General features: G+C 41.6%; 1 protein-coding gene across 2 annotated transcripts in view; it reads right to left on the reverse strand.

Annotated features, from left to right (window-relative positions):
• HDAC4 (histone deacetylase 4) overlaps nucleotides 1-12,090 on the reverse strand; it is a 266,018-nt gene that overhangs the window by 233,903 nt on the left and 20,025 nt on the right. For both annotated transcript variants that reach the window (XM_064452203.1, XM_064452202.1), the window contains exon 2: nucleotides 2,316-2,565. In XM_064452203.1, the coding sequence (XP_064308273.1) occupies nucleotides 2,316-2,337 (22 nt within the window). In that variant the 5' untranslated portion in view covers nucleotides 2,338-2,565. The remainder of the gene's footprint in view (nucleotides 1-2,315; nucleotides 2,566-12,090) is intronic.

Below are 12,090 nucleotides of genomic sequence, written 5' to 3' on the forward strand. Positions count from 1 at the left end.
GAAATACAACCAAAATAAGAACCCAGTGCCTAGGAAGGACACAGGGATAATTTCTCAACAGCACTTGATATGACATAAGACTTTGTGAAAGTTGATACTGACTGAAAATATTTTTATACAAAAGCCTACCTGCAGAACACCATTCTGTGAAAAAAAAGCACAAGATCATTTCCTCCACTTTTTCAGTTTTATGTAAGTTTTTCACCCTTTAAATGATCTCCAGTGAGCTAGTTGATGATGGGCCTTGAGTTTCTATCACGTCCTTCATTTCAAGGGTTACTGTCAATAGGAAGTTTAATCTATTTTTGTAAATAATAAAACTGCAATGGTTTCTTTGTCTACCAGAGTAGACAAAACCTAGCCCTATTAGTAGTCTTGTCTTCTACCACTCACACAGTTGTCACAACTGTTAATTCTTACTGAGTCATCCCCTACCTCACTCTAACAGTCTTATGTGACAAGGGCTGAGAAGGTTTAGGAACAGCAGCACAGGAGAACACACATATATCCAAAGCCATCCAGGTGAACTGCCACTTCCCTGGGTTTTTATTAGACCAGCCTCCTTAGCAAGAACCACTCTAGACACGGTTGTTAGAAAAGGTTGGCTCAAACTGTTTTTTAGCATTACAGAAACACTTCTTACACGAGGAACTTCTCGTTTTCTTTCATTAGCCCTTCCTACAAGACTCCCTAGTACAGCATCAGCACAGAACTTGAGCAAAAGTAGCAGAACCAGGAAAAAGAGGCAAGACAAAAAAAAAAAAAAGATGGGGGGTGGGGGTTTAGCAGATTAAGGAAAACAGAGAAAGCAGCAGCAGGCTTCCAATATTCCCGCATCATAACAGCCCAACTAAGTACATCCGTCTTTCCCAAATACCTGGAGAGCTGCTCCTTAGGAAGTAAAGCAATATCAAGTTAGACTTGTTTGTTGGCATTTGAATATAGGTATATATTTAACCTATCCCACCACAATGAGGAAGAAAAAGTAGGCAGCCTTCAGCTCCTCAGCCTCACTCATATTTGAGACAGGAAAGTATTCAAATAACAACTATCTATTTACTTGAAGAACAGATCTCTTGAAAAACATCACATTTTAAGAAATGTGTCACAAGTGAATACCTATATGCACTGTACTCGTATGAATATACGTAATTTCCCAATTCCCTGTAGTACCAGAAGCAAGTTTCAAGATCTAAGAGACTGCTACATCATGGAAGTAAAAGCCAGATTTTTTTTCTTTTTGATCAAACTGGTAATTTTAGAGACTTGTAAACTCATTTCAGTTCCTACATGAGGGTCACATTTTCAGCACCGGTGCTTGTAAACTCCAGTATCCCTATTTACTGCAGTGTTTCTTGCTCCCAGCCTGAGAAACACCACTGGGCTGCTAGAATTCACTCCAAAGCAAATATAAAATCCTTCCCCCACAAATACACAGTTCCTTAAATCTTAGGAGCTGTTTGTTGGCTTTTAATACTTCAGTCTTACTTGACTGTTAACCCAAAACTGATTAAACTGAAGTCACAAAAGTAACCTCTCAAAGGCATAGTTAAATAAGCAGTTTCACGTGCCTTGTCACTGTTGGATTACTTGCTTCCCAGCAGTCATTTTCTCTACCATAAACTGAAACAGCCAAAGCAGGTGTATCAGAGCACAACTGAAATTCCTCTTTCAAAGCACAAACTCACAAAACTCTACCTAACACAAAGTTACCTGAAACTCACTAAACACAAACATATGAGACAACTTCAAGCTAGAAAACAGGTAACTGAGTATCTACAGATCCTCTTGAAAGACAGAAACATGCGATTTTTGTAGTGATGAATCATATGTCTTAAATTACATGACACACTAGGGATAATCCCCCAGACAACACTGAGATGGATCAATTGACTCTTCTTGCAGCAAGATTATTCCTTCCTACTAAAAAGTACTTTAAAAACCAGAGAGTTTTCTTAAATATCAATAAAAGGACACCAGCAGAACCATGACCATTCCTTAGAGGTGCACTGCATACTGTTAAGACTTATCAGCATAGGTTTTTACAAATTAAATATCTGGTTAACATTTCAGAAAACACCTACAACTTTCAGTGATATGTAATGCAACAATTAGAAACCCAAAATGGCAAGATTTCCTTTGAACCCTAGTATGAGCAACACAATTTTCCATCTTCATGCAAAGTCTTGGTTTTAAGCAAAGTAGTAGCACAGGGACAGGGGCTGGATTGTCATTTCAACACAATAAAGAGTCCATTCATACAAACACATGGTGTTTTACTGTCATTACAAGAATTAAAGTGGTTTTGCCCTTACCTGGATGGCTTTGGGAGCTCATTGCTAGTAATGTCTAGTCCTTTGAAGAAGGGATTCAAGACGGATCAGTTCCCACCCAAGTAACAGCAGCTCTAAAGAGCTCCAATGCTTCAACAATACATAGAAATTGGGAGTGGGGATTAAATCATGGCCACCTTATAAAATCCAGGGCACAGTGACATGCTGAGCTGTATAGGAAGTAATCCAATAGGGTGGCAGAATATCTTGCAATGGCTTTCAAAATGGAAACCTGCAATTAAAGAAAAAGACATCTATATTAGAGAATTAAGATTTACAACCATTTAAATTAAACACTATATAGCATATTTATCCCCAGAAGAAAAGATTAAACTAGGATACTATTTTAGTCATTAAGGTTGCAGAGAGAGTAATTTTCAGAGTTGTAGAAGCAATTTTAATTAATAGCCATAAAAATGCAAGCTAATATTTAACATAATTTTTAAAAAAGTAAAAAAAAAAAATCCAACTTTTCAACTACACATTCAAGTCTTAAAAACCCCAACTTGCATGTTAATTCTGATCTTCCAACAGCACCATATGAAGCCACTGCAGTCCAACAGCTTCCATATTTTAAAAGCCATATGTATGAGTGGTAACTGTACTTCACGCATCTGTTCCTCAAAGAAGTCTAAAGAAAAATTCCTCAGTGCCAAGAAGTGGTCTTGGAGCAGGAAGGAAAAAACCCACACAATCAATTCCACTCCCACTCTACCCAAGCCTCCAGCAGATTATTAAGAAGCAACTTCATACTGCCCCAGGGGAAGAAAATCCACCGTTCCCAATTATTTCCAAGCTGGGAAATATGAAGGGAAGAAAAAAAAAAAAGGGGGGGGTGTGGGGGGGTGTGAGAAAACCCACTGAGTTAGCAACCTAGTATACCCCTGCCCCAGCAAAAATAAAAAAGCAATAGATACCCTAGCTTATAGAAACCCCCACACATGGTGTCTCCAATGCAACCAGTAATACTTACACCAAAAGAACCTGCTGCAAGGTGTCCTGAAGTTTTGTTTTGGTTTTTTTTTGGGGGGGTGTGGTGGGATGTGTTGGCACTATACCACATAGCATCCAGTATTTCTAAATAGCCATGTTTTACAGGCAGGGTATCTCAGAGAGATAGGTCTAACAATCATAGAGAGACCCACCACTGATACACGCTACCAGCTAAAGCTACTGAAACAGACTAAACCAAATTGTGTCCTTTATGCAAAAGTATTTCACAACCACAGGTTTTTTCCCTTCTTTGTACTGATAAAGTCATCAGTATTCAGGCTCCCAACAGATAAGCTCTCCTGGATACCAAGGATGACATGTTAACAGACAGCTAGTACCCTAGTACCCAGAGGATTTCCTCGCTGCCCTGACAAGACATTTCTGCCCTCACAGCTTGGCAGTGAGGGTTCTATGACAGTTCATAGCCAGCACTCCCTAACCCACTTCAGACATGAAGTCAACCCATTGGCTTCTGCCAGCAGGCTAACCCACCTAAATTAATCCAGCTGACTCTGCTCAAAGCAGAGCAGGGAGTACTCACCCCAAACTGCTCCACCAGCAGATCTGAGGGTGTGGTGACCTCCAGCAAAGAGACAGCAATATTCCTTGGGCAGAGGATAATTATGATAGTAACTACAACTGCCGCTTGCACAATGAGCATCTGTCCGCAATTCATCTGTGCCATTACATTTCAGGTAGTCCCATCTATTCCTGGAAGAGCTCTTATCACGCTCAGGTATTAGTGTTCCTTTCCAATAAGGCAGCAAAACCAGGTCTAAGACTTAAATATCACCACCGTTGCCTATCGATGGGCCCTGTTTCCCTGGTTTGCAGAACAACGCCCAAGCAGACACTGTTGAACAAAGAGGCCTTCCTTGCTGTATTTCATTAAAAAAAAAACAACCTCTTTAACTGGCTGTTTCTCTCTACCCCAAGTGTCTAAGCATTACTACTCTCCAAGTTCCTCTGCCCAGCCTGCATTTTTAGAGACCCGGAATGCTCTTTCATGTTATGCATCAAATTCAAGAGAAAATTACTTAAGTGTCATTTCTAATCCCTGCAGGTCTCTGCCATCCCACATGTTCAAGATCTTCCAGTTCCATTAATTTGCACATCCTGTTGGAGAGAGTCAGGTCAGCTTAGACCAGGCATTAGCAAAACATTAACATCATTTATTTCCAATAAAAACAGCAGGTAATGTTACAGCATAAGCAATCTCAGCTGTAGACAAAGAGGATTTGGAATGGAGTTAACAGATTTCCATCTACTCATAAAGTACGGAGCATGAACAGTGAGAAGAGGTGTACGCATTTCCCAAAGAAACTGGGCTGAAACAGTAGCAGCAAATCCATTTAACAGCACCACTGGTTTACCTATTCCCACTTCTTCCCCCAAAGGTCTATCTAAATTCAGTCAGGCATGAGACACACAAAATATTAAGCTTCTGCATGTTTTAGTAATACTAGTGCCTGGCAGAGCAGAGATGACAAAATAATCATGATCAGATGGACAAGCTACAGTTTTATTTCACTGAAATTTTTTTTTAAAGTGTTTCCTGCATTTCTTATAGGAGACTGAGTAAAGTACAAGCGAAACAGACCCCTCCAGGATACAGAGAGGAGCCATTTTCCAACTTATCCCACCACCAAACTCCAACTTTCAGTTACCACTTGCACTGATCTCAATGCAGTCCAATGAGGCATTTCCAAAATGGTCAAGAGTTGCTGTCACACCCCCATCTGCAACAATTCTTATGTAAATTTGTCCTTTTGCCACTATCTCACAAAAACACTTCTCAGATTAGGAGAAGCAAAACACTGTCTACCCCTACGCCCAGGATATGTGGAAGTCTATACGGCTTTCCAAGCAAATCCTCTCACTTGAAAATAAAAAAATATCAGAGCTTGTTTTACTTCTACTCCACTGCCTTCCAGGACAAGGGCGATCACCTCTGGCCTGCACATCTTGGCCGTAAGAACAGTGAGTCCACCCCACGCATCGTCTGGAGGCACGCTCCTTGTGAGCTCTTCAGGCACAGGCAAGGACTGGGCGACGGCCAGGATGAGCTGCTTCGGCAGCCTGCCCACTACTAACCTGGACACACGGCATACGTGATGGGGATGAGCATGTTTGTTTATAGCAGTACAATCCTCTCATAAGTAACATCATGACCAACAATTTTGGCCAGACAGGTTGCTCACCTTCCTTTTTCGGGGGGCGGGAAGGGGGCAGGGAAGCAGGATCACAGGCACAGCAGGCTTCACCACACATGCTCAGCCAGACTTGTTGGGCTCCAGCGTGCAGAAAAAAAGATGGACAACTGCTGCCACAGGAGCATTTCTCAGCCTGCCTGCTGTCTCCAAGCAAGCCCCAGGACTGCCTGCTGGCTAGGTGAATTTTCTTGGCAGACAACAAGCAGTGACATACTGACCATGCCAACTTTGGCACTTCACACGGAATCCTCCCCTGGGCTCAGAGCAAAGAGCAGCCAAAGAGCATCCACACACAAGACTGCGGACACCACTGCACATTTCAGACTACAGGGCAGAAAGACTGAGCAGAATTGTAGGCTAAAACAAGCAGGTGTGTAAAATGCATGCTCTTATTTAGTCAGGTGTAGCAAACAGGACCAGTGTGACCAAGCTTTCTTTCTGCCTTGCAGAATTGTTTAGGGCCTGGCCCCTGCTAGGTTTTTAAAGAACTCTGGAACAGGAGTACAAAGAGCAAATTAATCCCAATTTATTTCAGCCTACGTCTACTAGTGTACGCCTGAGAGCACACGCTCTCTAAAACCACGCAGGCTGGTGCATCTACAGCTGTATCCTCATCACATCCCTGGTTCAGAAGGTAGCCACAGACAGAGCGCAGAGTCACTTCCTTGTCACCAGCTGATAACAAACTTCCGTATCTACAGTCACCATACAGTAACAGACAGACTATGGGACTGCAGCCTCAGCAAAAGCCCCTTGTTTCTCAGTTGTTCTGCTGCCTCAGCAAACCACCATCCCTTACTATACACCTTCCCTGGATTAAAGGCACTGTCAGTCATTTTAGCTTTTCTCTTATTCATCTCCTACCAGCGAGTACATCACACAACATGCTTGATCCTCAATAGTAAAGCAGGCAGACCTTTTGTTATTTGTGTCAAGGAAGGAATGAGTCTGCTTAAAATACTTGAGGCTTCAACTGCTTCTTCCAGAAGCTGCAAAGAAAACAGCGGCAAATTCATCAACACGTTGGGTCATCACATGTGCTAACAAGCCACGTGTACACAGAAATAATGCATACAGGGAGAAAAGCATATGGCTTTAAACACAAAACTGTTTAACAGCTCTCTAAAACAAATTGAATTTCCAACCCTAGACAGTTGTCCCTCACCCTCTTCCTCTCCAACTGCATGACCAGGCTTGCCCACCCAAAACCACACACATGACACAGCTCCACAAATCAGTTCTACACTGTTCCTTCCACATGCTTTCCAAGACTACTTTTTCCCCCGCTGCACATCTAGCCAACCATTAAGAGACAGAATTGCATGTTGACTAGGAAATGGAAGTACTCCAACAGTTTTCCAAGCCTGTTTCCATACATTTTGCAACTACTGAAAGCTTTTTTTTTAATAAGTAACAGCAATCTTACAGTTCTGCCATACAAATGTTTTGACAGTATGAATGTTCACCTTCCTCTTCTCAGCCCTTTCCAGATGTGCCTCTTTAGTAGTCACAAGTACAGATGTGCAGTAACCAGTAATTAAAGATATGACAGAGTTTTATTTACACAGCGCTCTCTTTCAGAGCTTAAATTGCTGCGATACTTCAGCCAAGATAAAAATCTTGACCTAAGGGTTAAGTTTCAAGATTGTTTTAAGCCAAGTGAGTCTGGTTGCTTCAAGATACCCAGCTATCAATGACCTTGCTTCATCTACAGCCGGGCTTGGATGCATGCCATCAACACCCAAGATGGCAATGCTGCAGCCCGCTGACAAGATCTCTTGAAAACCTCAGTTAAACAAAACTTAACTGCCTGCTGACTCAGTGCATCAAAACATGTTCTAAGTCACACACCTCCTATAGCCATCACTGTGCTCTGAGGTTTATTTCTAGGCCAAGAGAAAGCTGCTCTTTCAGACCCTTGAATGTTAAAAGCTTTGCAGAAAACACTGCCTTTTAGCAGGTGAAAGAAGCCAGCTCTGTGACAACAGCAGCAGAAGGGATGCTAGGAGAATGCCTTCCACAACCTGGCACTTCTTTAGCAGTGCTCCAAAACCACAAGGTTTGGTCTCCAAAAGCTATGAAAATACCCATCTTCTAAAGGGCATTATCACCAATTCTTCTGCCTGACAGTGCAGATGAAATACCGATAACAAGATTCCCCCCCCTCCAAAAAATAATCTACAAAAGGTATTAGATTCCCTGCTGCATTAACTGGCAAACAGTATTAAGTTTAATCCCACATGCCCCAGGTAAGATGATAACATCATCTTGATGCTTGCTTGGATTCCGTCTTATAATATGCAGCCTATGAACGACCCGATGCTGCATCACGCACATGCTTTGCACAGACTCACAGACCTAATGAGAAGCAGTGCCTCTGTTGGAGCTTATTGATTAAATCTTTCCTTTGACAACAGATCCCAAACTTCATCCAGAGGAACAAAAAGCAAAGCTGCCTTTGCTTTTCAGGGGCTGTTTATAAAATATAGCCAATATAGGATCTACATATGAAAGGAGGAGGGGACAAGGAAGAAGCATATAGTTGCTTGAAAACAATAATTTACTGTGACCACAAAATGATTTACTGCATCTTTATTTAGAACTGAGGCAGTGTTAAACAGTCTCCCAGGCTGATTCATCTCTCTAGGGACAATGTCTCCACAGCCACCACTTTGAAGATGACAAAAGCAGTGGCGGTAGTCCTGAGGACCCACACAACCCTTCAACAACGCCACTTCAACTCTTCACTTCTCAAGCAGAACCCAGCTTTACTGAATCTGTCCCAAGAGACCAAGTTTCACAAGCATTGCTCACATCCAGAACTGCTCATTTTCCTACAGTTTAAATGACACCCAAAACGTATTTGCAAGCCTCAAACAACATCAGGCATCCTGTCAAAGAGTTTTAAGTCTCTAAAGACAATGTTTCTGTCTCTAAACACATCCTGCAAGAGTAGCAGGCTGCACTGTAAAATACACCATCAGCTTAATGCTCAGCTGCGGACAGAAGAGCAACTAGAATACCACGACAGTAATAGAAAATAAAAATAGATCACCAAATTTGCTGCCATATTAGCCCAGTTCCTTCAAAATCATGAAATTTTTGTGCAGATCTGAACACTCCCTCTCTATTTCCAAGTATACAGTATAAGAGTTTCAAAAAGAAAAAAAAATTACCAGAGGTGCAGTACAAACTCCTCATACAGGTGAAGCAGGTTGTAAGTCTTCAGCCCAGAACAGACATGACTTAAGTGATGCAGACTCATTAATACAGAGAAGTCACCACTCTGTTTTCCACCTATTTCTTTCAGAGCAAGAAGTTTTTCTCATTCTTCTGGGAGAAAAGTTGGGTGGACACAGAAGGGAGGGAACATATCAGAAAAGATACTTTGGGTGGCAAGCTGAAGCAGACCATTACAAGCTCCTTAGCTGCACTACGAAACTCTGACTCAGGGTGCTGGAGAAAGCAAAAGTTTTCCTGAATTCCAAAAGCAAATGGACAAACTTCTTAGAAAAGAGGACAAAACCCAAATGCTTCTGGACAAGGCCCAGAAACCCATGAGACAAGTCACTGGCTCACAAGAAAGTGTATCAGAGGAGCATCACTACGTACATGTCCTGTTGTGAAATGCCTCCCAAGTTACATCATCTCGGATGCTGCCGGAGAACATGGCAATCAATACCTTTACAGGCAAAAGCCCACCTACACACCAGCCTACGCAGTCACCAAATCGACTCAACTGTGCTTTGCCCTACACTTACGTGACAGTCCCATCTTGCAAAATACAAAGTTTACTCCTCATAACTTTCAACATTACACTGAAATTGCATACCAAGCTCTTCATTAGCTTCCACACAGTGGTGAGCACACCTGCATTCATTAAGCTAAAGAAAGTATTTGAGTGAACTGGCAGGTGAAAGTATCTACACATCACCCGGGTATCCACATGGAAGAAGAATGGAGAGCAAAATCAGTTTGAGCACCTGAAGCCTTCATTATAATTAGAACTATATAACTAATAATTAAACAGAAAACCCAACCTAATACAGCTGTTACAAATAGTTTCTCACCGATAGTATACTAGGTACATACATGTCAGTTAGTACAGATCCAGACTGACCAGTCTAGCCCTTATTACTAGGGCATCCCATCTTTGCTAAATTCATCGTTTCCATGCTCTTATCTTACAGTAGCAAAACCAGAGGCACCTACCTTTAAGATCAGAAGCTCAACACAATGATTCAAATGTATTAACCATCTAAGAAATACAGAAGCATTATCCAGTACTTCAAGGAGTTAAAACACAGTACATTTCTTTAGCAAATGCTGACATTTCAGTGCCAGCATTACAAGTGCTATTCTCACATAACAGCCTAAAGTAGAACAAATATTGTGTTTCCGCCTCTCCCTCCAACTTCCACTTTCTAATACATGCTGTGAAGATTTATTGCTTATATGCTCACACTAAACATTTTAACTTTGTGACATGTTTTGTATGGTATGATGTTCAGACGAGATTCAATCTCTAATTGCATTTGTCCAAAGTGTTAAATTACGGTATCCACACATTAAGACAAGACCAACCAATACCTACTCTGTATTGATGCAGTTCCTTCAGGGAATGCTATCATACATTACTAGACAGTCCCTGGTAGTTGCTTTTGAAGCAATCCTGCTATTATTTCAGGCAGTGGCCTGTTAAGCAAGCCTTTCTAATATAAGCGGTGCTACACATGCACTAAAGTGAGCCTCAAAAATTAAAAGTAAACAAAATGAACAGCCACAAATGGCAAGACAGTATTAACTAATTGTGAGCTACTTTATTAACACAGAACTAATCCACAGCTCTTCAAGGGTAGCAAGCCTACATAGAAATAACTAATCTAATTATGTGTAACAGAAATTTTCAATAGAAATAATCAGGAAAAATTGCTTTCTACAGTCTCATACCCCTTTGCTGCTTATTGTCAAGAAACACTCCACTACCAATGTCCATGGCACTCAGATTCCTTAAGGCTGCCTTTCCCAGGCTCTTTTCAGTTGTGTTTCAATATAAAGTCAGCTGCTCAAACTGATCTCTGGTGGCAGCCCTTGTATTTTAGGCATGTAAATCCAAATGCTGAGACACTAGCGCAAACCAAAAACAGAGGACACTGGTATTTCAGTAGAAGCGAAGGTCTCCTCACCCATTTCAATGCTAAATGAATGCATACCTGCCACTATTAGGGCTTGCCCCTAACAGAAGTCTGCAAGTTTTCATCTCTAAGCTTTAAACTAAGGGCTACTTGGAAGAATATGCTTTTTTGCATGTCCTGAACAAAACCCCTCATGCTACCATCTATAGACACTTTTGGAAATCACCCCCTACATCAACAGTTAGGACTGCTATGAAAGCTGAAGGTACCTCCTTCATGTCCTAAGAAGAAAAGCCTTAGACCTTCCAGTGGACAACCACAGATTTCACACCAATAACGGTACTACTGGGTAGCTGAAGAGAGGAACTGCTGACATCTCCTCTATTCTTAGACCTTAGCAAGCACTGCTGTCAAAGCAGCACTGCAGGTATCTCAAATACACACAGAAGCAACAAACAAACAAACAAAAAAAAAAACACCAAAACCCCATGGCTTTGGGAACAACCAAGTGGACTATGATGAGTGGACCTAAATCCTCCGACATGCAATCCAAGACTCTGAACACAAGATCATCTTTAGGAGCCCAAGGAAATCCAGAAACACCACCTCATGCCCACTCTGTGGGAGTTCCAATTTAAAGTGGTCAACAGCATGGAAAAATTTTTTTAGGAATCAAGCAGGAACAGAGCTCATAGAACACCTGCAGATTCAGAAATGCAACTGTGCTTAAAGCCTGGGAATATGTAGATTTGCAGGATTACAGAGCCCTCCTTGACTAGCAAGACTCTGGCAGAGGGTCTGAAAGAGCAGGATGCTTCTGAGCTTGATCCAGTTTCTCAGCAAGAGCAGCAAGAACAAGTAGTCTCACAGATGGATCCGCGTGGGAGGGAGAAAGGATAAAAGTCTGCCTCAGGAGCCTGTTCCAGCTGCTACTGAAGCCTTGGAGGAGTTGGTACAAATTGGGCAGAGTTACCTATAAAAATGTACCATCTTGGCTTTTTCTAAAGCCTCCTTCTTCCCCCACCCTATGTTTTTCCTCCATCCTAGTACTTCTGCATTTGAAAGAGTTCAAATCAGATAGCTGAAAGTAGCACTTGACAACAGAAGGTAAATGAATACTGTTAAGTTTATGGACAATGTCCATCTCATTTCTTCATTGCTTCCTTGTAGTTCACCCTAGCTACAATAATTCAGAAGCACAAAAATTAAAACTCTTAAATACTTGACTGAGAAGTTATAAAAATGGTATATTGTTTATAATCAAAATCCCCATAACAACATTTTCAGTGCCAGGAAGAGTTTTGTGACCAGCAGGCAGGAAGCTCATCTCACTGACTGAAGCGTTCCCACATGAACTCCTATCGATGCCCATGATCTAAACACAACACTTCAACAACATATTAAGATCCGCCCAAA

Source organism: Phalacrocorax carbo, chromosome 5 (assembly GCF_963921805.1).
Source record: "Phalacrocorax carbo chromosome 5, bPhaCar2.1, whole genome shotgun sequence".
NCBI lineage: Eukaryota > Metazoa > Chordata > Aves > Suliformes > Phalacrocoracidae > Phalacrocorax > Phalacrocorax carbo.